The sequence below is a fragment of the Chelonia mydas genome, chromosome 10 (assembly GCF_015237465.2).
Source record: "Chelonia mydas isolate rCheMyd1 chromosome 10, rCheMyd1.pri.v2, whole genome shotgun sequence".
NCBI lineage: Eukaryota > Metazoa > Chordata > Testudines > Cheloniidae > Chelonia > Chelonia mydas.
In genome coordinates this window covers 43,731,189-43,757,991 of record NC_051250.2, presented here as the reverse complement: position 1 = coordinate 43,757,991, position 26,803 = coordinate 43,731,189, and the positions used below count along the sequence as shown (strand labels likewise).

The 26,803-nt window shown below is 46.3% G+C and overlaps 1 protein-coding gene across 12 annotated transcripts in view; it reads right to left on the bottom strand.

The window, feature by feature from the left end:
- The window catches only part of CPEB1 (cytoplasmic polyadenylation element binding protein 1), a 78,254-nt gene that overhangs the window by 34,002 nt on the left and 17,449 nt on the right, over window positions 1–26,803 (bottom strand). For 5 of the 12 annotated variants that reach the window (XM_043523988.1, XM_043523986.1, XM_037911524.2 and 2 more), the window contains exons 2-3: window positions 26,595–26,772; window positions 14,439–14,627 (exon numbers count right to left, since the gene is read on the bottom strand). In XM_043523988.1, the coding sequence (XP_043379923.1) occupies window positions 14,439–14,627; window positions 26,595–26,772 (367 nt within the window). The remainder of the gene's footprint in view (window positions 1–14,438; window positions 14,628–26,594; window positions 26,773–26,803) is intronic. The other 7 variants (XM_043523989.1, XM_043523987.1, XM_043523985.1 and 4 more) reach the window with 3 other exon arrangements.

Sequence of the window (26,803 nt, the reverse complement as noted above, 5' to 3'; positions counted from 1 at the left end):
AGATTTGGGTTTGTTTTTTTTTTTGGTTTTTTTTGCAAGAGGAAGTTACTCACCTTGTGCAGTAACAATGGTTCTTCGAGATGTGTGTCCCTATGGGTGCTCCACTTGAGGAGTCTGTGTGCCCCTGCACCCCTAATTGGAGATTTTTGGTAGCAGTGTCCTGTGAGCCCATGCATGTGCTCTCCCTCCCTCGTGGTCTGCCTCGAGGCTATTTAGCTCTGCACGGGTGAACCCCCTCACTTCTTTCCCAACCTCAGAGCCCTATGGAGAACTCCGAAGTAGAGGGGAGGAGGGTGGGTTGTGGAGCACCCATACGGACACACATCTCGAAGAACTATTGTTACTGCACAAGGTGAGTAACTGCCTCTTCTTTGAGTAGTGTTCCTATGGGTGCTTCACTTTCGGTGACTCTGGAGCAGTACCCACCACTGGAGGCTGGGACTTTGGAGCAGAATCTTTTACTACAGAGAGTACTGTAGAGTCGAAGATTGCGTCAGTGGCCAAATCTTCAGTGATTGCATAATGTTCTGCGAAAGTATGGACAGAGACTCCAATCATTGCTCTATAGATTGGGGAGATAGGGGTATCCCAATGGAATGTGACTGAGGTAGGAACTGATCTCATGGAGTGCGTATGGACAGGAGCAAGTTGCGCCCTTGCTAAGTAGTTAATGCAACTAGAGACCCATCTGGATAGTCTGAGATATCACAGCTTTTGATCTTTCTGTGGACGAAAGGAAGAGTTTAGGGGATTTTCTGAAGTCCTTAGTCCTGTCCAAGTAGAATGCTCATGTCCTAATATCTAGCATATGCACAATTGTCTCCCAGTTGTCACAATGTGGTTTTGGGAAAGACAGGGAGATTGATCTGTCGATTCATATGGAAAATGTAGAAAAATTAGGGAGAAACCTGGGATATGGCCTTAGAGTTATTTTTTAAAAGACAAAGGCCATGAATGATGGGTGTGCCCTCAGGGCCACTATTTCTTTTATGTGCCTAGCTGAGGTGATGGCAATTAGAAATGCTGTCATCATGGACAGGTGTAAGAGAACAAGTTTCCCTGGACTCAGAGGGAGGTCTAGTCCAAGCCCTGAGAATGAAATTAAAGTCCCCCAGGCTGGAGCGGGTGGTGTGTCATGGGGGAAGAGAGTCCCAATGCCCTTAAAGAATCTACGCATTAGTGGTTGAGCAAACTCCAAGTGGGAAGCCATTTTCGCCATGAGATGTACCTTAAGGGAGCTGAGTGAGAGTTTAAAATGTAGTGCAAAATCAGAGGGAGGAAAGATGAAGTTGGGTCTGTGTTTGGAATGGTACAAACTTGGAGTCGTTTCCATTTTGTAGGTATGTGGAGTGGTCAACTTGTGGCTGTGTTGCAACATGTGTTTCAGCTTGTCAGAGCATTCTGCTTCTAAGCCTTGGAACAAAGAAAGATCCAAGCCTGGAAGCAGAGGACCCATGGGTTGGGGTGAAGGGTCAGCCCACTGTTTTGAGACAGCGGGTGAGGAATGGGCTGACAGAGGAACAGGAGGGCATACTGCCACCTGTGTCAGGTGAGGGAGCCAGACATGTCATAGTCAAGAGGGGCAATCACCAATAACTCTTGCTTTTTGCTGAATTTTCAACAGAATCTTGGATAGGGTAGGAAACTGGGAAAAGACATACAAGTGGGCTCTGTCCACTAGGAAGGTGAGGGCAACTGTCAGTGAATGTTTCCCCAAGCTGGCCCTGGAGCAGTAACAAGGACCTTTCTTGTTCCGATAGGTAGTGAAGAGATCCATAGGCTGGGTTCCCCAAAGGGTGGCTATATCTTGAAGCACCTCTGAATTCAGTACACACTCATTGTCGTGAGAAAATTCCAACTGAGACTGTTGGTTATCCTGTTCTGTATCCCTTGTAGACAGATAGCTGAGATGAGCACATTGTGATGGGTGCATCAATTCCAAAGTTTGAATGCTGTCTTGCAGAGAGAGGGAGATCTGGCAGCTCCTTGACCGTTTATACAAAACATACAGGTCACATTAAGTCCATCATAGCCGTTGTGTGTTGTTTTTGATGAAAGGCAGAGTTCGTGCACAGGCACTCCTGACAGCCCTTAGCCCCAAAAGAGTGATATGGAAGGTCATTTCTGTGGAAGGCCATTTGTCCTGAACCTTGTTGCTGTGTAGGTGAGCTCCCCAGCATATTAGGGAGATGTGTCCCAGGGTGGTGAGGAGCACTCTCGCTTGTACTGCATCAGGTTGGTGCTGATAAAGTCCAGTCACTGTACCGGGGTTAGTATGCCACTACAATGAAGTGAACCTTGGAGAATACCTTGTGTGGAGCAGTCTGTACCTATAATGATCCTGCCCCAAAGGTAAGCAGTAGGAAATCTCCTGTACGATGGTTGTATTGAGATATGAAGTAGGCACCCTGTAGGTTCAGGCCTAGAAATCTCTCTGCTCTAGAGCTGGTCCTAACTGCTGAGAAGGTAAGGTGACTTCTGAGTGGCATGACAGGTGCCTAGATGGCAGCTGATGCTGTAAGGTATCATTGTTCAAGCCCCTGATCAGCTCAAAGTGCTTATAAGAGGCAGTTTGAGAGGTCATGGACTGGGGTACAGACTGTTCTCGCTTTTGAGCCCTGGGCCTCTTACACTGTGGCTCATAACAGCACAGAGATAGTGAGTATTCAGAAGATTGTGATCTGTAGTGTGGTTGAGAGGTACATCTTCTCTTCTGTTCCATAGTGTAGATTCTTGAGTGTAGAGCGGTCTGAGAATCCTTCAGGATGTGGAGAGAAAAATCTGTCTTCTCTGCAAAGAGTTTGGCCCTTCAAATTGGAAGTCTGTAGCTCTTTGGGCAATCTAGAGAGGTGCAGCGAACCAAAAAAAGCCAACCCACAACCCACCTCAGTACCACTGTCATGGAGACTGGGCGGGCAGCTGTAACAGCTACATCCAGTGGTGTCTCTAGGACCGGTCTGGCTACTAACTGACCTTCTCTAAGAATAGTCTGAATCTGTTTGTGTGTTTCCAGTAATGTTCCAGAAACATCCTGGGTTTCCCAAGATTAACAAAATTGTTTTGGCCAGGATAGTTTGGTAATTTATGACTAAACAGTAACGTTGTTGATTAATATACCACCTTGCAAAGCCTGATCATATGGAGTTGACTTGGCATTATGTTGCTTGCTTCATGCATTAACCACATCTACTATGATGGAGTTGCATTGTGGATGTTGAAAAAGTCTGCCTCTTTGGGTAGAGATGTAGGATTGTTTTTGTTTACACTGTTGTGGTTGGTGCAATGGAGGCTGGCTCTGCCAGATTTTGGTAGGATCTAGAATCAGCTTATTAATTGGGAGGACAGTTCTAGATGAGAAGGTAGTGTGCAGAATTTCCACCAACTTGTGATGTGTATCTGCCACCTCCTGTAAGGGAATCTGCAATTCGTTGGCTACCCTCTTGGTAAGATCCAGAAAGTTCTTAAATCTTCACCTAGTGATGAGGGGTGGGCAGCACAGTCTCATCTGGGAGAGATGAGAAGTGTGCTGAAGAGGAAGCTTCTTCAGGTTCCCCCCCCCTTCTTTCCTGTTCTGAAAAAGCTCTCTCCTGTCCTATCTCAGGTGCCAGGCTGTAGCAAACCATCTGGTGGACTCTGAGAGACACCGGAGACTGTTGCGCCATGTGTGTATATACCTGAAGAGTTACAATATGGCCTTGGGAGGGAGAGGCAGGAAGGCAGGCATGGGCGGTTGGCATGATGGATTGGGGATGACCCTTGTAGTGTGGTGGTGGGCCACCTTGAGGGGCCAGGGAATGATCTCCTCCTGGCCAGTGTCAGATTCATCAGTGGGTAAGGGTGCCGCTGACTGGGGTATTGGTAGTATACAGCCCAATGCTAAGAGTGATTCTGGGTGCTGGGATTGTGCTTGATACCAGGGTCCTGGTATCAAGTAATGGGGATTGTGGTTCTTCCCCAATCAGGTCTCCTGGATTGGAGAGCTCATGCAGTACCATGGGTTCATTTGGTACCACAGAGGAGGGTCCATGGTACACTGTCAGTACTGATAGTTGGGCAGAGCACTCCCTAAATGAGAGTTTTGCCCAATACAAAAAGTTTGTTGGTGCCACTTTTTTAGATACGGTATGGTAATGGTCTCTTCTTGGGTACTGAAGCCACAGGTCTCCAGAGTATCAGAGCACCTGTGTTACCATGGGCTCATCTGGAACCCCAGAGAAGTGTCTGTAGTTGGTATCAATGGTTGGGAAGGTGCAGAACACTTCTAGATGGGAGTTTTGTTGCATCTGGTACCAAAGGGTTTCTCTATGCTGCTCTTTTAGAGATGGTATGGTAACTGTCCCCTCTCCTTAGGGGATGGTACCATTGCCTCAGAGCATGACAGTGGAAGCCTCTGGTGTCTCAGTGCCAAAGCAGAGCAGACAGCAGGGCTTCTCTATGTCGCTCTGATACGGTAAACTGTCCCCTCTCGGTGAAGTAGTTGCCCAGAGCTTACAGAAGCCCCTTGTCAGTGTGGAGAGCAGAGCTCACAGCAGGGCAGAGCTCAGAGCGGGAAGACCCTTCAGGGCAGGAAAACTTCAGGTTTCAGTTTCCAGAGGTTTGAGGTGCTGAACCGGTGCGGCAGCTGAGCTCACAGCAGGAAGACCCTGTGCCGAACTGGAGTGGCAGCTGAGCTCACAGCAGGTTCCTCTGCTGGTACTGTCCGACTGAGGTGGCCCCTCTGGGGAGTCCCACTGGCTGGCCAGCTGCTCAGGGATCCATGTGGAGATGGCTGCACTGGGGAACACCCCTCTGGCTGGCCAGCTGCTTGGAGGAGCCTTTCCAGGGGGAGTCTGTTGGTGGCTTTTTTCCCCCCTCTTCCTCTTCACCACTCGACCCCTTTTGAAGTGAAGGCTCCGGGAATGATCTGGGGTCAACACCCACTGGAGTCCCCTGCAGACTAAAGTGTTCTCTATAGAGAGGAATTTTACTTCAGCTCCCAGCTCCTGTGAGGCTGCAGTTTTAGGTGTGGCAGGTAAAGCACTTCTGTGAGGGTCTCCCAGGCACAGTGAGTGTCTGGCCATTACGGGAATGGACTCCTGGCAGGAGAGGCACCACTTGGAGCAGAGAGCCAGGCAAGCCCCTGGGCAGGGGGTTGTCATCCTCTAGCAGGGAAGAATATGCAGAAGAATAGTCTTTACTTTTATTAACTGAAAAAGAAAAATGAGTAGTAGATGGGGGGTGGCGGGGGGAGAATGCCTCCAGGGAAGGAAAGTGAAGTTCTTTTCCTTTCTCTTTAAGCCAAAGAAAAAACACTAGCCTGAGTACTTTTAGGGAGAACAAAGTTAACAAAAACACTACTTATGTTAATGACACATAAGGAAGGGACAACTGCTTGTTCCATCAGAGGCCAAAGGTGGTAGAGAAGGAAGTGGGGTGGGGGGGTTGCCCATGCAGTGCTAAATAGCCTGGAGACAGACTATGAGGGACGGAGAGCACATGTGTGGGCTCAAGGGGACACTTACCAAAAATCTTCAATTAGAGGTGCAGGGGCACACAGACACCGAAAGTGGAGCACCCACAGGGACACTACTTGAAGAACCCTGAGGTCTGTGGAACAGCAGTAGCTTTTAGAACTAAGGCTGGGTAGAAAGGCAGCTCTACCTGCTCACTATGGAAGGTCCTGTTCTGAGATACTGTAGTCCGCATCCTCAGCTCACACACCACATGCAAAAGTGACAGCCACCAGAAAGGCCCCATAAGCAGACAGCTTTGCCACCACTGTTGAGATGCAAAGATGTGGGCTTGAGTTCCAGTCCCAAGGGCTGTGCTGCTGAGCCAGTAGCAGAGAAAGCTGAAGCCTCTTCCCCAAGCTACTGGTGCAAGATCATATTGGCTGCTCCGGCGCACACAAGAGGCATACCTGAAGTTGGCAACAAGGGGAGCACTAACTGGCTTTTTGGCAGGCTTGTCTGCTCCCTCTGGCTCTGGGGGAAGGGAGACTGCCGTATGCCCTGGAACAAGTTCCCTCAGAACCCAGATCACCACAGACTACCACAGTGGGGAGCACTGAACCTCCAGGGATGCACTTAATGTGACATCTGTTACCTAAGCACCCTTGTTAACAAGCAAGAATTTTCCTACACTGTGTCCATGTACTACCACGTATTGCTGTGGTAACTGAGTGTCTTCTAGGTAGAGTCAAGAACTAGACTCATAGGACTGGAAGGGACCTTGAGAGGTCATATAGTCCAGTCCTTGGCACCTCTCCCCTTTACAAGATAAAATCTGATTGGTAGGGTTTGATTTTCTATGGCTCCATTGATTTTTAAGTTACTTTTGTGGGTTGGTCAGGCAGCAGGGGAGGAAGCCAGCTCTTAGTAACAGGACAGACTGGAGATTTTTTTTTCCTGAAGATGACTCAGACTTTAGGTCAGAAAGGACCATTGTGATCTAGCCTGACCTCCTGCACATCAGACCACAGAATCTCACCCACAGACTCCTGTGACAGACCCCTAATCTCTGGCTGAGTTACTGAAGTCCTCAAATCATGGTTTAAATTAGGGCTGTTGGTCAGTCAGTTAACTCACATGCCTAACTCAAAAACTAATTTATTGGTTAGTCTCTAAGGTGCCACTAGTACTCCTTTTCTTTTTGCGAATACAGACTAACACAGCTGCTACTCTGAAACCTGTCAAAACTAATTGTGATTTAAAATTGCAGTTTTAATCACTGTTAATAGAATATCAACTGAAATCTATTAAATTTTGGATTTTTTCTACATTTTCATCTATTGTATTCTGTATTGTAATTGAAATCAGTGTACATTACAAATTTGCACTATAAAAATAGTATTTCAATTCACCTCATACAAGTACTGTAGTGCAACCTCTTAACATGAAAGTGCAACTTAAAACCCTACATTTGTGTTACATAACTGCACTCAAAAACCATGTGAAACTTCAGAGCCTGCTAGTCCACTCGGTCCTACTTCTCATTCAGCCAATCATTAAGACAAACAAGTTTGTTTACATTTGCAGGAGATACTGTAAACAAGAAGCAGGCAGCACTGTCACCTGAAAGTGAGAACAGGTGTTCATGGCACTGTTGTAGCCATCACCACAAGATATTTACTTGCCAGATGCACTAAAGATTCATGTCACTTCATGCTTCAAACACCATCCCAGGGGACATGCATCCATGCTGATGACTCTTTCTGCTCAACAATCCAAAGCAGCGCGGACCAACGCATGTTAATTTTCATCATCTGAGTCAGATGCCACCAGAAGAAGGTTGATTCTTTTCTAGTGGTTCAGATTCTGTAGTTTCTGAATCGAGTGTTGCTCTTTTAAGACTTCTGAAAGCATGCTCTACACCTCATCCCTCAGACTTTGGAAGGCACTTCAGATTCTTAAACTTTGCATCATGTGCTGTAGCTATCTTTAGAAATCTCACATTAGTACCTTTTGTGTTTGTCAAATCTGCAGTGAAAGTGTTCTTAAAACCAACATGTGCTGGGTCATCTGAGACTGCTATAACATGAAATATATGGCAGAGTGCAGGTAACACACAGCAGGGGACATACAATTTTCCCCAAAATTGTTCAGTCACAAATTTAATTAACACATTTAACAATCAGCATGGAAGCATGTCCTCTGGAATGGCGATCAAAACATGAAGAGGCATATGAATGTTTAGCATATCTGGCACAAATACCTCGCAATGCTGGCTACAACAGTGCCATGCAAATGCCTGTTCTTGCTTTCAGGTGATGTAAATAAGGGCAACATTATCTCCTGTAAATATAAACAAACTTGTTTGTCTTAATGATTGGCTGAATGAGAAGGACCGAGTGCACTAGAAGGCTCTGAAGTTTTACACTTTTATTTTTGAATGCAGTTTTTTTGGTACATAATTCTACATTTGTAAGTTCAACTCTCATGATAAAGATTTGCACTACAGTACTTGTATTAGGTGATTTTTTTTACAGTGCAAATAAATACTTGTAATCAAAAAATCAGAAGATTAAGACTGGAAGAGACTTCAGGAGGTCATCTAGTCCACGCCCCTGCTCAAAGGAGGGCCAACACCAACTAAATCATCCCACCAAAATATAAAGTGAGCACGGTACACTTTGTATTCTGTGTTGTAATTGAAATCAATGTATTTGAAAATGTGGAAAATATCCAAAGATATTTAAATAAATGGTATCCTATTGTTTAAGTGTGATTGAGATTAATTTTTAATTGCTTGACAGCCCCAGTTTAAATACTTCAAGTTACACAGAATTCAACATTTACACTAGTTTAAACTGCAAGTGACCCATGCCCCACAATGCAGAGGAAGGCAAAAAACCCTCAGGGTCTCTGCAAATCTGACTGGGTGGAAAGCTCTTTTCTGACCCCATACGTGGTGAACAGTTAGACCTGAGCATGTGGGCAAGACCCACCAGGCAGAGACACTTGAGTAAGAATTCCCTGTAATGACTCAGAGCCCTCCCCATCTAGTGTCCCATCTCCAGCCAAGTCCGACTGGCAAGGAGACCCAGCCAACTGCAGCACAGAGGGGAAGGCCAGTTGTGGGAGTGGCAAACCCTGATGGGAGAGAAGACATGTCTAGAGACTGGGAATGAGAGAGAGCTATAGAGCGGCTTCCAAAAGGGGACATTAATGGAACAGGCCCAGTTTCTTCTCTGAAGAGACAGGACAGGTGTATATAAGCAAGCATTTGGGAAGGTAGTAGGGCACTCCTTTACTGGGGACAGCTAAGGAAACAAAGCAATATGTCTGAAATGGATAAAAGGATACAGTCAACCTATGGAATGCACTGTCATGAGAAGATTAAAATAATCAGCTATATGGATAACATCTAGTTATATAAGATAGACTAAAAGAAGACAGACCCTATGATACAGGGCATAAGCAAGCACTGCCAGAGTTTAAGAATGTTTCTCCATGGACTAGTCACTCTGTCCATATGGAGTCACATGTACTTTAGAGCTAGAGAGCTGATACTAGTCTGATCCAGTATGTCAATATTGGCATTCATACTCATGCCAGGTACTGAGTTAACAGTATACAGGCTTCATACCTGCCAGCGAGAGCAGAGAGACTGAACATGTGTTAAACCTCCCATCAGAGCCTTGCAGCCCAACTGGGATCCCACAGGACCTGCTGCCATAATAGCAGGAGAGGATAAAATGTACTTTGTTACAGGTGGGATTACACCAGGAAAAAACCACCGGACTGCAGAAATTTGAGGGAAAACACTAAGTCTCAGTTTTTCAAACAGAATTTCTATGTAAAGCATGTTTCTCTTTAAGAAAAATAGAGGTTTTAATACTTAAGTTTAGGACAGGGATGGAGATTTGATGTCTATTATGACAAGAGTTAAATATTTTTACATAGTTTAATCAAGATTTATTTTATTTTTAGTGGTAAAAATTGTGTCTGAATTCCATTATATATTAGCCAACTGTGGTTCTTGTGTTTTAAGTAGTGGGGGAAGCTGTCTCTTGAAGGATCTAAGGTTTTTGTGGGTGGAAGCAGGATTTAAAAGGTAGTCCCTTGCAGAGCTCTACCTCACATATCCTTGTGCACTACTGTCATCAATTATGCAGGCATACAAACTAAACCAGCACTTTCATCTCTTTCCTCCTCTGTCCTCATACAGTGTCCCTTTACTCTTCCCCAAGGAGAAACGGGTAACCTGGATGCTATGAACACTGCATATTTACAGTTATTAAATTGGGAAGGGAATACTGCATTACATGGGACACTTAGCTGGAAAGCCAAGGCCAGCATTTATTTCCTGCAGCTTCCCTTCCTTGGGACACAAGAGAACAGGTTTCTGGAACTTGAGTCAATATTCCTAGTCTGACAGACAGTTTTAGTGGCAGCAGTGGGTTTAGTGTTCTCCTGCCACAAGACAGCAGTTAAATCCTATAGCCAACAGATGCAGCAATTTTGGACTGCGTCAGCTGCTACCTCTAGCAGAGCCTCTCCCCAAGCAAGACAGCAGCTTCAGGAGTGGAGGGTACTCCTTGGCAGAGGGGCAAAGTTTCTTCCACCCTCTCAAAGGTGGATTGTCTCCTCTACAATGCAGTAGAGTCAGCAGGAAAATGCACTGCAAGCCCCATGTCCTGGGACTGAGCAGTTTCCCAGCCCCTGGGGAGGCATGAAGCAGCAGTCTGATTGCAAGAGAAAACTCCTCAGTGTTGCAAAACAAAAGCAGCATTTTTGCCTAGTTGTGTCCAGCATAATGGGGCCCTGACCCTGACTGGGGCCCTGTACACAACTGCAATATCAAGCGTATTTGTATGCCAGTTCCACAGGAGGCACAAGGTGACACCAGTATAATTTCCCTATTACCAGACGTTCCTTTTCAGGCTCAGGTACAGCCAGCACCTGGCAAGGGCTGTATGCAGATTTAGGGAAAGTCTGCCACAGATTAGAGTACCCGAATTCCAGGTCATCAATGCTCAATCACTGACACTGCAGGAAACCAAATCAGCAATCAATTTTAGACTGATTGTTAACTTTTTGTACTTCCATCCTCCTGGCCAGCTCCCTGTGGATTTATACAGCTGAGTCACTGCTAGAACCGTCCCAACTGCTGTTCGCTGGCAACACCTGCCCCTCCCAGCCAGGCTCTACAGACAGACAACCCAATGCTGAGCCCAGTGCATCTGCAGTCAGGATTTCCTGATTCTGATCATCCCTGGCTCAGTGCTGAAATGCCAGCTGCAGCACCAATGAGGGACTGGGGGCAGCCAGCTGGGAATCAATACCTGCATCACTGTAGTGCCAGAGATTACTGACAGGCACTAGGACCGTTCACATGCTGTTCTTGGCCTTTGCTACACAAGGCATGGTTGGACAATACCAGCTGACCATACCTGCTGGCCCCTCTGAACACTAGTGAAGGTCTCAAGTGGGGAAACACCCCCTATGCCTACCCCTCTCAAACAGAAGAGAAGCCACTTCACATGGCGCTTCCCAAAGTGTTCCAGACCCAGTCTGAATCCCCCCAGCCCTACCTCCTGCAAAGCTTTTCATGGCAACTCCCTGGTCCTAGGGAGGGAGGGACGAGACTCTGCAGATGTGGGAGGTGCAGACGAACAATGGAACAGCTGCACGCTAATACCAGCATTTCACTTCTTGAGCCAAGCATATGCCACACCCACAGCAAGACAAGCCATGGTTGCCCATTCAAGTGCCACTTCTGCTTCTCCAGTCTCCCATTTCCCTCTGCTTGGTGCAGGATGCACAGCAGTTAGACTATGAGAACATAGCCAGCACATTCCACTGGAGTGGAGAGACTATAGTGACTGCAATGGCACTGCCAACAAATGGCTCTAGGTATATAAATATGGGTAGATTGCAAGTTTGCACATGGGCCAGTCTATGCTCTGTCAAAACCAACTCCCTTTTTCTAGATTAGAGGGGTAGAAGCCCCACAATGGATAGTGACTGGGTGGCAGGAGGAATGCAAGCCTTTGAGGCTTTAATTCTGTGTGCTCACCCTCAAACAGGGTATTTCACCACTGCAAGGTACTCAGCCCTTGCATCCAGGAGGCCTGCGTTCCTGAGCATTTTAGTATCACAAGTACTTAGTACTTTCCTGCCATCAGTTCCACTGATCTTTGCAATCCTATTAGTGAGGAACTTGGAAATATATGTGATGCACTACAGAGCTGTGGGTAGTTCAGTACCTTATTTGTGAAGGATGTGTTCTACAGACACCAAAATAATTAAGTGATCAGGAAGGTCACTGGAGTACCCCAGACTAGTTTCCAGTTGAATTTTCTATTGATTCAGAGGCTATTTTAAGCTGCACAATCTGAACTCATATGAAGTTCATAGTGGAGTTGTGATCTGTGTTGCATAAATATCCATTTTTATTTGCTGCTTCCTCAACATGCAATTCACAGTTAAGCCTTCCACAGAGCAATGTACCATTTCATCCCACTGAATAGCAGAGAGCTGCCATACAAGTAACAGTAGCTAGTGAGAATGGAGGCTTTGTCAAAACAGCCAGGCAGGATGTTGGCTGAGAAAACATCTGAGACAGCTATAGCTGATCATGTGGGGCTCAGAGCAGCAGCAAGAGGCTGTCACACAAAACTGCTTTGCACTTCCATTGTGCATCATGTCTTACATTATGGCTGTAACAATACTAGGAAGTACTGTCAGACCTGGATGTTGCTGGCTTGGTTTCAACTGCAGGGGTGCTGATAGCCGTTTAACGAAACTATAAACCCCGTATCTGATGGAAACCACTTCAATCCAATGGGTACAGCAGCACCCTCCGTTCCAGCACCTATGTACAACTATGCTGTCCACAGGGCCTTAGTTAAGCTTCCATAATCCACATTCAGTACCCAGTTGCCTATCAGACACCTCCCAAAATGTTGTATGCTATTAATTATCCAAGGCTGCTGCTCCATTCAGCTCCGATTAAGAACTCAGATTTCCCCCACCACCATTTTGGAGGACTGAGTGATGGAAAGTCAGCCATCAGCTCTCTATTCCCAGCTTCACTGGAAAGGGCAAGACAGACAAGACGTAAGCAAAGGTACGACAAGATCAGGCACAACTGCTGCCTGGGAAGTACTATCCCTTGTTTGGTGCTATATGGAGCATTTACGGGTCACCAGGGGAAGCCAGATGGATTTTTTTCGGATTGCACAGGAGGACAGGAATCCAAGCCTACTGGAGTGCCAATGGCTCCTAGGAAAACCCTCAACAGGAACTTCTTTCCAGGGGTCTGTGCATAAGCCTGTTTAATACTCATCGCTCCCTCCCCTATGGTGGCTACATTGCTTCTGCAACAGTCACCTGACAAGTCCCACCCCCAGCCATGGGAGGAAGCCGCAGTGATGCACTTGCACCTCCAGGAGGCCTGCTCTGGGTAACATGCAGATCAGTTTTGCAGTATCTGAAGTGACATCTGGTGCTGCCCCGGCAGACTGACCCACTGCTACAACCAAGTGACAGGTGGTAGTGGGAAGGAAGACATGCTCCTACCAATTGTGAGCTTTGGCATGAAGCTTGTGAGCAGAACAGCCTGCAACACTTTACATCCTGCTCAGGGAAGGTAGCAGTGGTCACTTACACTCCTCCAGAACTACCCCAGAATGGCCACCCATATGAAGAGTGCAAGACACTGCAACCCACATTCCTATCAGCACCTGCAACATGTCTGGGGCCTTCTAGGTCACCCCCATCAATGCACAAATATGCACTAGCCTTTTAACAAACCAGCAGGTTGCTTCTATAAAAAGGAGGAGTTTCTGTAGCAACCAGGCTGAACTTGTGCAAACTCTGCTGAAGCAGGAGATATTTCCATGGACTGATACTTCAGTGAATGTAACACCATCTGTGAGATTGTTCTTTCCAGATCTTTATTATAAGGACCTGAAAGATGAGTCCCTATTCCCCTCTTGCACCCTACTTGACCACACCACAAGGATGCCACTAAATCCTGGTCTAGAAAACTGAGGGGTACAGCATTGCTCTTCACTTCAGTTTCTATAGAGAATACCAGGCTTCTAGAACAGTGCTCAGATCTAGAGCACTCCATTCTGCTGATGCTGAGCTAGACCCCAGCTGAAAGCCAGGGTGAACAGCATTTGGAAGGGCAAAACAAGAAGCCAATACTTTGCTGCCATGCCCTCACTCTGCTATTGGGGAGAGACTAACACTTACAGACCAAGCGCCATTCCCCAGAACATGCTGCTTTGTTTTAGTTTGAAAATGGAGAGAGTCCCTCCTAGCCCTTTTACAGAGCTGGGAACCTTCTGGTTGAGTTTGGTACTTGGAGCTCAGTCTGCACCCCTACCACACCCCATATGCAGAGTGTGCAGCAGACCCAGTGAGTGCAAGAGCCTAAGCTTGTGTGCTACAGCAGCATTTGCTGCCAGGCAGGGGGTCCTTCTGCAAGCATGCAGCCCCCTCCCTGTACAGAGACAGCTTTCTGCCGGCACACCCTATTTTGCCCAGGTAGCAATTTGCCAGTCGATTTATCTGGAGTGGAGTGAGTTTAACGCCACTTCCACACTGCAGTGTAGGTGTTTAGCTCAATCTCCAAATATACCCTAACCTACTTGGAAGGAAGGTATGAGCAGATTTTTTTTTTAATAAAGCCTCTTGCCCATCAGCACATTAATCCCTCCCCAGACATCACAGGATCAGGAGAAGCTTGGGTATTTGTAAGTTAAGTTTCCTGTTTTTCCAGCCAAGACTGGAATAGTTGCAGAACACTAAGAACCAAAACCTCCCCTTATTCTGTCCCCCTGAACTCACCACCCCATTACACTCAGAGCATTTATAAGGCTAAAAGAAATCCTTCAACCAGTCAACCTGCTCCTGTAACAGTCACTTTTCTGGGCAATAGCTTCACATTTTAAAAAAAGCAAATAATCAACAACTGTTGCTGTGTGTCAGCAGAAAGCAACTCACCAGACTGTGTGCTGGTCTGTGCTGCAGTATCCGAGTCCTGGGTGCTCCATGGTCTGTCCCACCCAGTCAGGTTGAGAGACTGCAGGCCAAGGCACAGGTCGTTTGTGTCTGGGAGCCCACGGGGAGACTCTTGAGCAGAGTTGGGGAAAAGCATCCTGCTTGCCACTGCTCCTTCAGAGTCTTGGAAGTCTGCTCAGGTGGAACAAACACACGCTGAAGAGTTCAGAAATTTTTAGGAGGAGTTTTCCAAAGCTTCAAGCCAGATCCTGCCCTATGATGAAGCCACTGAGACTAACAACTTCACCCCAAAGGGGAAGACTGCCATATGTCCAGGAACCAGCCCCCTCCCTCCCTCTGCCCCCCCTCCACCTTCCTATCCTGTCTGCATTACTGACTGGGCCAGCATGTGATCAGGCTGCTGATGCTTACTGTGCTAACAGTGACGTCACTCAGGCATGCAACATAACCGCATCATTTATTACAAAATAAAGGTATAGAGGATAGATTCCCTTGAAAGACGAGACAGCATGCAGAAAGGAAAAGGCACAGCTACAGTAAATCAAGGGAGGCAGCCAGCACAAATAAGCTGTGAGCTACAGCACAGTGGAAAAGAGGCTCGAGACAGCAATCCTCAGCAGCAGCAACAGCTCTGACCCACTAGTTTAGTGCTATCCAGCTCTCCTGTCCCTGCCCCTCCCCCTCCACCCACAAACCCAAAAACACTTTAGTCCTGGACAGGCTCCAGACCCGATTCAGCCACCCAACGCAAAGCTTCACAATTCTGCTAGCATAATCTATTTGCTTCAACTTGGCCATTGAGCCTCCCTGACTCTGCATTGTTTACTATTCAATAATATGGATAACCTTCAAAAAAATCCTCAGCAATAGGAAGAGAAGTGCATTATATTGCAGACCAGTCTGAGCCTACATGTCACACTAGGAAAAACTTGGCCAGGCAGAGCAGAATTCCCAGTTCACATTTAGACAGGAATTTTCATGGCTCACTGACCTTCTATCCCTCCCCACCCCACTGCCCCCCATGGGGGGGTGTCCTCCAGCCAGAGCTATTAAAGATGCTGGATTCCTGCCTTAGTTTAGGTGTCTGTGCCAGCATGCTAGAGAGAAAGGCAGACAGACAGTTTAGCATGAGAATGCCAGTTTGATGCAGGATCTGGGGGCTGATTAAGCCACAAGATGCTCAGCTACCTTAACCAAAAGGTGAGTCACTCAGGGCATTTGTAAGCCAGCTCCCAAGCAGAAGGACAGTCTCCTCCATGCTGCCCCCATACCCCCCACCATTGCTGCCATCCAATGAACACCCCACCCCCTCACTCTTCAGCAGGGTGCTGCAGTGACTCCTGCTTGCCACATTTGTCACGTGTAATTATAGCTACCCCAGGCATCACTACCAGTCTGGCACTCAGCTCTGACCTCCCTTTGGCCCCACAGCAGAATCCCAAGTGATTTACTGGTCTACATGCCTAGCACAGCTCCAGATGCTGACACCGGTCAAATACCCTAAGGTAGAACCAGGTTTATGCTACAGCAGAAGATGGACCCTACCTAACCCTCAGATTGGGAACCCCAAAGTTTCCTAACACATACAGTATGATGATCACTGGGATGTCTGGGACCTGCAGGTCAGAGAGAATAGGACATGGTAATGCTGCAGCCACACCTGCTGGCACTCTGCACTCTGTCCTCACCACCCTCATGACTAAGGCCTACAAACACTGTAGACTTTTTAAAAAACTGATTGTCAGACTAGTACAGCCTCTAGTGTAGACACAATGGTGTAAAGGTGCATATTACTGGCAGGGCTAGTAGCCCTGCCTATAATGGGAAGTTTGGTGCAACCTTAATGAGGCCATTCTCAGTTATCTGTAACTTTGGCAAATTGTAACCTTTTGGGCTGAAGTTTTCTGTGCCATGTGTCAGCCTCCACAGAAATTTCCCCAAAGATCAGCCTAAGCATTCACCCGTTTCCAATAGCGAGGCTAGGGAAAAAAGCAGAACTTTACCATGGAAAAAACAGGAGATTTCTTTGAAATGCTCTAGCATCCCCATGCTTTGGAGCAGGGACCTGGAAGTTGGCAAAAGGCACATCCCTGATCCAAAGGCTGCTGCTGCCATCCATCTGTAGATCCACTTATATGACAAACCTTTCAAAACTGTTTGCACATGCTGAGAAGAGGCTTCAGGGATTTGATAAACAAGATTCCATCCTGCACATGCTCCAGTCTCTCAGCTCCTAGTGCTGACCAAGCACATGGCACTGGCCAGGGGGTGAAGGCTCTCCCTGTAATGGCTGCTCTGGGCCAGGGCAGGGCTGGCCACTGGAACAGAGAGCAAGAAGCCCCTCAGTTACCCTCAGCTGATATCCAGGCAGTCATTTGATTCAAGGCAGGGGGAACAGAGATCAGATGGGGGAGACTGGGACAAGGAGCCAGGGGAATTGGGGACAGATCAGATGAGAAAACTGAGGGAAACTAGGAGTTAGTGAGGATGGGAATGTGGGGTGGGCAGGGACTGGGAACAGAGGTAGGGCACATGGAAGGACTAGGAACTGGCTGGGCCAGGAGACTAGGAGTGGGGTAGTTTGGAGCAGTGAGACAAGCTTACTGGGCAAGCAGACTGGGATTGAAAGCCTGATAAGTGGTGACTAAGTGGGAAGAATAGGGCTGGGACTAAACTGGGGTGGGGAAAAAACTCATACCAGTAAAAGGGGTATGGGCACAAAGGGGTCAACTGGAGGGAATGGGCAGAAGAGCCCATTTCCCCCCCAGGACCTGGAATGGAACCAAAGTTCCCAAGTCTCAGCATTCCTCTGCTGCCAACAAATACCTGGCAAGGTGACCCTTCTACCTCTAGTGCTGCTCCATGCAGAGGATGGCACTATTGCTGTCAGTTACTCTGTTCCCTCAACTGGCAGAGGTCTGTACATGGATCCAAAGGTTCCAACCCAGCTTGGGACCCATAGGGTGTCAATAAGACAAAATTTGAGTTTAAACAATTAACTGAATCCAGTCCAGGTCACAAAAGCTACCTGAGAACACTGCCAAGTCAAGCACTCAGGAGTTCAGAAATGCCAGAATTCAGGTGCAGCCTTAATTCATGTATGTATTACAACAGTCTCATCACATTAGACCATTTTTGACAGGACCCTGCCTCATTTACTGCATGGAGTCCAGGTGCTGTGGGGACAGGTCAAGGCTGTTAGTGAAGGAGCCTGTAGAATCCCTGCCTGTTTAGTCAAGGAAGTTGGGAGGTGAGTAGTGAGTGAGGCAGAAAGGAGGGTGTGACAGGGCATGCATGCCCCACACTGGGACTGAAGGGGTTAACCCCTCACTATGGGCTGAGGAAGCCATGCCCTCATGGACCTACTGGGCATGCTCAGAGAGCAAACCCAGTATAAGAGGGAGCAGCCTGGCTCAGTCTGGGCAGACCACTGTAGGGGAACGTGGTGTGCTGCTGGCCCCTCTGAAGGGCTGTGGGCACCCCACAATGTGGAGGCCAGCCAGCTGACAGCAACCCTCAACCCCCCAGGCACTGGACACAACTGAGGGAGAAGGAACCGAGGGAACTAGGAAGCCATGAGATGCAGAGAAGCGGGTAGGAAATAACCCAGAGAGTTAACAGACAACAGGAGGCTAGCTTGGTGTGTTTTGGCCAGATCCCTGCCACCAAGAGGGCCATGGGTTGGGACCTGGTGGAGAGGGAGGGCCTGGGTCCCCCATCCTGGCCACTGCCCCCTGAGGTGGCAACCCATCCTGACAGTGACAGACTGGCTACACAGCCCCAAGGGTGTGCAGGCACAACCATGGGCCTGACCTGTGACAGAGGGTCTCATGATTAAGGCAGTTAAATGCTCCTGAGGAATTCATTTCTATCCCTGCCTCATCCACAGAATTCCTATGTAAAGCTGGGCATGTCACTTAAAACTTCACAGGGGGTCACTAAGTGTTCCTCATTTTCTGGATGCCCAATTTAAAACCTTTGGTTTGATTTACACATGCACTGACCACTCTTGGCTGGCAAATTAATTCAAATGGGAGCTGTGCTGTGAACATAATTAAGTGCTATATAATGCTAAGGATTCTGAAACAAAATCAGCTTGTAGGGGTCTCAAATTGGGCACCCTGGATCAGTAGGTACTTCTGACCTTAACATGGGCAATAGGGATCCCACCACTCAACTCACAGGAACATCTGTGGTTCTCATCTCAGTATGAGGCTTCACAAAAGAGCCCATGAGGAAATAATTCTGTCTTTAGAGCAGGGTTTGACTAGCATGCAGTATGAGGCCTAGGATTACGCTGAACAGTGAGAACAAAGTACATAGCTACTCCTTCACTGAGCACTATCCATTCTGTGCACTGACTGAAATGTGACCTGTGACTGTGCTGAGGACTATCATGAGGCATATGCATAAGGGGATTGAGCTGAAGTTGCAGAGGCAAACTGGCATTTCCTAACTTTTGAGTGCTTGCCTTTGCAAGCTGCATGATCTTCTCATGTAGTTTTTGCATGCAATACTGGTACAACTTATTCCCCTTCCTGCACAGGCATAAGCTACACCAAAGATAAACACTTATGTTCTACCTATAGCCACACTAGGGTGTGGAACTACTTTAGCTCTAGTAGTATAGTTAGAGGTGCAGCTTGTTTCAGATGAGGCCTGACAGTCTTTAAACTTAGTCATGATGCTGTATTAAAGACACTTTTTCCAGGCAATTCAGTTAGTTCCCACAGCAACCATAACTCAGCTCTCATCATGCAACATTTCTACATATGCTGTTTATGGGAGTGCCATAGCCCAAGTCTGTGGGAACCATCTTTCTACTGATGACTTGCACTTTAAAAACCACTACAGTGACTAACTTGTCCTGACCTCCAAATTTAATAGAAGGAAAGAGGGCAATATGCATTAGAGCAGTGATCATCCTTTCCAGAATACTGTACCCCTTTCAGGAGTCTCATTTGTCTTGTGTGTCCCCAAGTTTCACTTAAACTACTTGCTTACAAAAGTCAGACAAAAATACAGATGTGTCACAGCACACTATTACTGAAAGGCTTACTATCTCATTTACCATATTTATATTCCAACTGACTTTATACTGAAGAGTACAATTATAAACAAGTCATTGTCTGTATGAAATTTTAGTTTGTACTGACTTTGCTGGTGCTTTTTATGTAGCCTATTGTAAAACTAGGCAAATATCTAGATGAGTTGATGTACCTACTGGAAGACCTCTGCATACCCCAGGCTGAGAACCACAACATTAGAGAGCACATTCAAGTCAGACTCTGCTAGTTCATGTCATACTGGCCCAAACTAAACACCCTACAGACCACAAGACATTTTCAGCAGAAAGGCTGCCAGTAATTAACATTTCCAATGGCATCTTAAGGTGACCTGCAGAGGAAGGAATGAGTTCATGTCCTCCTTGCTATAATGAGAAAGGCCTGAGACACTCCAAATTTATTTTTAAGCCTGGCAATTCAGGTCATCTACAGCTTTCCTGCATCCATTCACTATGGGTGAATGGACAATTAGCATGACACAAACATGCTTTACTTTTAAGAGGGTCCCAGCTTTGCAGAAGATAGGTACAGGTCATGCAGGAAGATGCTAGATAATACAATTTCCAGAATCCGCTTGAGAACACTACCTCCCTAGCTTTCCAGTATGCAGCCTTCTAGTAAGATTTAGGTAATTAAGACCTGAGGTAGGAAAGACCTTTTTTGTTCCTTTAAGTTGTATAAATCTGTCTCCACCTGCACCCACCAGTTACTCAGATCAGTTAGACAAACCTCAGCTGCTGCCTCCACACTCAGCGCAGTCTAGCAAAGTGCACTCCTGCATCCCTGCCAAGTTTAGCTTTCAAGCCAAGTGACCCCATAAAGTACAGAAGTCAAGTGAACATTCAAATCCAAAGGTACAGGATGCATCTTTAGCTAACCCTCCATTACAAGGCCCCTCATTTCACAGAAGGTAAGAAGTTTCAGGGTCTTTGTAAGACCCTGTGGTTTAGATCCATGTTGGTCCTTAGATGCCACATTGCAATGCCCAACACCCTGCCACCTAGCAAAATCCACAGCCTCAAGTTTGGCTTTAGGCTCCCTAGAAACTGCATGAGCGCACTTGCACCTAAGAACAGAGTTCACAGAAGCCAGCAAGCTGAGTGCAGAGCAACCTAAGCTAGCCAATAGGAAATGGGGGTGGCCTAACCCCACCCTCCAGAGGAAGTCAGGTGCCTTCAGGTTTGTACCACTGTAGTGCTTCACTGTAGACAGGACCTATGTTACCAGGAGTAAGTCTCCTGCTGACACAGGTAATCCATCTCCCTGATTTTCTAGTGATGACCAGGCCTAGGAGTGGGCATCTCCCTCTGCTCTGATTCAGCCATGCATTCTACTAGAGAGAATAAGTCAGACCCCGGTCCAAGCCCCTGCTCCCCATCACGCTGAGGAGGAAAGTGAACCAGGCCTCACATCCTGACTGAGCGCTCTAGCCACTGGGTTAAGAATTATCAGAGCCACCTCATTGGATGGCAGTGTTTTGAGAGAGGCATGAGGCAGCAGGCATGCCTTCAGGAGACCCACACCCACTTCACAGCTAAGTACCAGGACTGAGGGGGCTGTATGCATGTCCAGCGGCAGTTTAGATGCCAGGGGACTAAGCATCTGCAGGGTTAGATGGCAGCTGGGCAGGGGTTTTGAGTATCTGAATTTTGGACCCAGGCACCTAAATCCCTTTATGGGTCTAGCTCTGAGCGTACATTTCTTTACCTCCTCATGGTTGGCATTAGGTGGAAGATTTTAGGCCACTGAATGAGAATTCACTTGCTAAAGGGTTTCTGCCCATAATGAAACTGAACTGGAGTTAAGGCTGTTAGTGTCTAAGGTCTTTGAGAATTCACATTTACCACACTAAGGGCTTGTCTACACAATTAGTTTGTGGCAAGCTGCAGTATGAATCCATCCTGCACTAGTCAGCCACTGCATGGACCCTCCTGACACATTAACAGTTCATTAACTCACTTTAAATCAAGTCCTCACTGAAATGGGACTAAGTCAAAGCACATTAACAAATGCAGCAGGGTCCTCATGGACAGCCTGTAGCAGGCTAGTGTGGGGTGGATTCACACCCCAGTTTCCCATGAACTGTAGACAAGCCCTTAAAGAAAATGGAATCTTTGAGATCTATTGTTTATAGCTAGTGGGTCTTTCTGCCCACTGCAGCCAGGGAACAGGCAAGAAACCCTGAAGGCTTTCAGTTAAGTGTTGCTTTTCCCATAATCTGAGGGTATGTCATGTCTACACAGCAAAAAACCCCACAGCTGGCCAGTGCAGCTCTGGCTGTGGGGCTGCTTCATTGCTTGTAGATGTCCAGGCTTGGGCTGGAGCCCTGGCTCTGGGACCCTTTGGGGGCAGGAGTCCCTTGGCCTGGAAGTCTACACAGCAATGAAATAGCCCTGCAGCCCAAGCCTGAGTCGGCTGGCACAGGGCAGCCATGGGGTTCTCTTTACTGGGTAGACATACTCTGAGTAGTGCCAAAACTTGACATTTAATGGTGTATTAACTGCTTCAGAGCCAGTGGGGGAGTTTACCTTGTTTGTGATTAACTGAAAACTTTGAAAGGCCAATGATTAATGACAATTTCAAGAACCACAGAGGGGAAAGACATTCTTTGTTCCTGGCCTCTGCAGCAGGAGGAAGTAGGAGTTAGACTCCACAGGACATACTTGCCTAGATCATACACAAATCCATTTCACTGACAGAGCTAGAACTCCCTACTATAGCAGCGTGCAGGAAACCACTGCAGGAGAACCTAAAGTCTGCACCAGCAAGAGGAGCAATTCCAGCTAACAGCTGCTGCAAGAGCACTATACAATGCAAACATACTAGAAGGCTAACATTACCAGCTCAGCTGGTGGAGAAGAGGCTATCATCTCAGTGCCTGCCTACACCAGGGGTATGATTTTTAAATTGCACCAACATGTCATGCATTAATTGGTCGGTGTAGAACCAGTTAGTGCACACTGCAGGTAATACATTAAAGCGCACTAGGGAACCTTTAGTGCACACCAGCAGCATCCACACAGATCTTTTAATATGCAACATGTTTACTTTAGAAGTTACTCCCACACTTTTAGACAAGCCTTAAGACTATTACTACATGACCCAGGGTTGAGGGGGATCTGCTTCCAATCACTGATGAGTCAGATTTGATGGAGACCCACTTTATTGAGTTGCTGGAAACAGCTACTGAGTCCACACAGAAAGTCACCCTTTAAAGTCTGACATCTGAGATGCTATGCATCTCCTCCCATGCAAGTGTAACAATTCTCAGCTTTCCTGATGTTGGCCCAGTCACAGGTTTAGTCACAAGTTATCTTCAATTGTCGAATCTCACCTGTGCCTGAACTAGGATATCCATGTTATACCCTGCAGAACTATGGTTAAGGCTTCAAGATAGTTCTGTATTTTGGGGCACTGCTTCTGACCAACATGCTGGAGAAGTATTCAGGAGCCCAAACTCAAAGGTGCAAGTGAAGAAATCTATTCTACCTGGCATTTTAGTTGAATATTTCCCTGTGGTTGCAGACTGAACAAGGTGGGGAATGGTATGAGTTGTGATCATGCTAGTTGATCTGTGGTGTTTTTAAAAAGCTTTTAACTTGTGACTGCTGGAACCACCTTAAAATGAAAGCTTGGATCCTGCAGAATGACCCTTATGGGCTGGATCAACAATTCTTGTGGGGTAGGCATCTGACTCCTCTGCCTTAAGGACTAGCACTATGCCCCATTACAAATTCCAGACCCTCAGAACTGGGGTTTAATTTGAGATAGTGGGAAGTGTACTTTCTTCTCCCCCCAAAACAAGAGTGGCTTAAGGCATTCTCCTTATGCTCAGGGGAATGGTCTTGTGGGTATGACACTGACTGGAATTCAGGAGATCTGGTTAAATTCCTGGCTCTGCCTTTGACAAGTCACTTCATCTCAATGCCTCAATTCCCCATCTGTAGAGTGAGGATAAATACTTCTGCTCCAATCCTTAATCTCAGCTGTTTAGACTTAAAGCTCTTTGGAGAAGGGACTGTCTCCTAGCACACAGGTCCCCCAATGCCATTATATTTCCAAAAATGCCACCTTTGAGACTAAGCACAGGCTGCAAACTAAAAGGCAAACGTTCAGGAGTGTTATACTTGCAAGTGCAGTGTTAGAGGCTGCCAGACAGGTTCTACAGCTAGAGTGTTACCAGCAACCAATATAATGCTGTATTGACATCTGAGTAACCTGGATTGTTAGTGAAGCTGAGCTTTGGGCAACTTCTGGAGCAATTCATTCATTAAATCTATGAAACATTACTAGGGACAACCCCATAAGACTCAGCTGTTTAATCTTAACCAGTGTTAAGACAACCACAAAGAAAATAGTGACCTTTTAAAAGGCTAACATACTGTTAGGCTTAGTATGGAGCATTCAGTCCCACTGGTATTAGTTTTTCTTCCATGTCAAACAACTTCTTGAGTCTAAATGACTCTCCAGCCATATAAACTACACCAGTCAATTGAAAGCTTAAAGCTTTATCTGCAGAAGGACCACCAAGCTTATAGCGTTGTTCCCTTTCCTGTGTCTGCACATCTTCCCACTCTTGAAGTGAAGGATCTTTACATGCATTTGTGCACTTCCTCAATTGCACTAGACAATTATTTAAGTATTAGTGAAAAGGGTCCAAGCCTCTACAAATCTTTATTCTACATTGAGTAATCCTTTTACACATGCTGAAAGGGGCATCTTAAACTAAAACTGAAGCACAAACAAAATCCAGGATGAGCTGAGGAAGTCAATGGAGATAACTGGCAACTGAAATTAAAGCATGAATGATTCCCCTATGGCTTAAGTCCTTTTCCTAACTGTTTTCCAGGAGTTTAAGTTAGATAAAAACTGTAGTACTATTAAAGCTACATTAACTTACAGTTGCACAGTTAAGCTCTCAGGTGAGGAAATGCCATACTTGAGAATGCATGCAGAACCATAATCCTGCCCTTTATTCATGTGAATTATGATACAGCATTTAGTTATACAACTACACTATAGGACTGCATAGTGAGTGAGGAACAGTTCCTGCAGGATCCTGCCTTGTTCAGTCCTTAAGAGTTTGGACAAAGCAGCTAGGACTACATTCTACAAGAAACAGTAAGTGATCTTGATCCTACTGCAACTGCAGAGGGGCAGAATTAGAATCACATGGACAACATGAGCTTTGGCATTCTTGACTAGTGATTAATTGTACATTAATGTGGTTAAATTTTCTAGCTTAAGGAAGTATCATTAACAGATACTGATTAGACCCCACCTAATGCCCTGTCCCCATGCAATATACTCACTGATACAGGACTCTGCATTTTCCAAAATATGGAAACTCCTGGTGCACTGAGAGCAAGTGTTCTAACTAGATAAGGCAGGGCTCCTTCAGCAAAAGCATCTTCCCCTTTGCCAAGAGGAGAGATGTAACTGAAGCTGCCCATGCTTGTGAAGGGGCTACACCATCAATAAAAACTGACTTAAGTGGTGATAGCTTGGGTCTTGTGGCCCTCTGATGTTTTGGCCCCACCATATCCAAGATGGCCTCCTGCAGAAACCTTAGGAAGCTGCACTCTATAAATCTTCTTGATGCTACTGATTAGTCATGTTTTTAATTTATTGGGTTTTTAATCCCCACACCAGTCCTGCAATGTTTTCATCCTCTGTACTTAAGTGAGCTGCACCCTTATTTCAAGGAACAAGGATTTTAGCCTCCTGTTGCAGAGAATGAGATCTGATCTTGACAGATTGTGTCAGCTGGTTTTAGAGAGACCCCTTAAATATTTTTATTTTCTCTTTCAGCTAGTGTTATGGCTTTTGCCAATCCAAGAACCACTTTGAAAAGCGAAGCCAGCGAAGAGCACAACATACTGTGCAAGACAGAACAAGACTGCATACCTATTGTAATTACATAGTGCTTGGAATGGCAGTCTTCAGTCACAAACGAAGTTTGATATTTTAAGACCAGCATATCGATCAAGGCAAACTTATGCCAAAGTCTCATAGTTTGCCCTTGTATGTGTCATGAAGACTCTCCACAAGGATAATCTGGAACTCAAATGTGACTGAGTAACAGACATGCCTATTAAACAAAAGCTGCCCAGTTAGTTTCCTAGCGTACACAATCCTATGGCAGCTGTGCTCCACACTGACTGGAGAGTAGGATACATCCATAACCATACCCACTCTTCCTGAAATAGAAGACTTGGATCCACTGACTGAAAGGGCCCAGGAGAGGTTTACTAGCAGCAGGCTGGATGAACAGATGGACTCCTCTTTGCAGCTTGCAAGCATAAGCCGAGTCTTCACTAGGAGCATTTTCCTAGTATAGCTATATTGGCAAAATTTTACTAAAGACCAGGCCTAAGGCCAGATCTACACTACAGACCTATATCGGTATAATTAAATCACTCAGGAAAAATCCACACCCCTGAGTGAGGTAGTTACTGACCTAACCCCCAAGTAGATCGCACTATGCTGACAGGTGAGCTTCTCCTATTGACACAGCTACCACCTCTTGTGGAGATTGATTAACTACACCAATGGGAGAAGCTGTGTCAATGTAGTAGTGTCTTCACTGAAGGGTTGCAGTGGTGCAGCTGCTCTGCTGTACACAAAGATGAGGCCTAAGAAAGTGTTTAAACATCAAAGTAGGACACAATCCAAAATAAGTCTTGCACCAAGCAGATTAGCACCACTGCAAAAGGTGACAGTTTAGTTGTTTCAGTGCAAGTTTGTGTGTAAACCAGAATGAAGACCCTGACCAGCCCTCCAGCAGGAAAAGAGACTTGACCCTTTTTGATATTTCTATGGTAGAAACAAGTAGAAAGAAGCTGCTGAAAGACTCAGGCTCGTATGCATCACAGGGCTGCACACAGATCTGCAGTGGTTTCCTTCACAAAACATCTTTATTATGCTCCCCACTTGTTAGTACTCTTAAAAGAGAGACATTAAAAAATACCAAGCAAGACAGGTTTACATATTACATCCAGCTATGGAATCCCTGTATTGCAACCATCTGACATTGCTCTGTGCTCATAAGAGCACAAACCAGCCAAGTCACCTGGCAAAAGGTCACGTCTTCCTTTTGTGATGGGTGTTGTGCAGACTCCACTGAAATCCAGAGAGTTATCCAGCATGGCATTTATTCTGCGGAAGATATCTGCATTGCTGCAAGTAGAGAGAGCAGGTGCATCAGGGCTATCCCAGCAGTCTTTGGTGGTCCTCCCAATATCTTCCTTCTAGGCAGAAAGTGAAAAGTGTTAGTGCCTT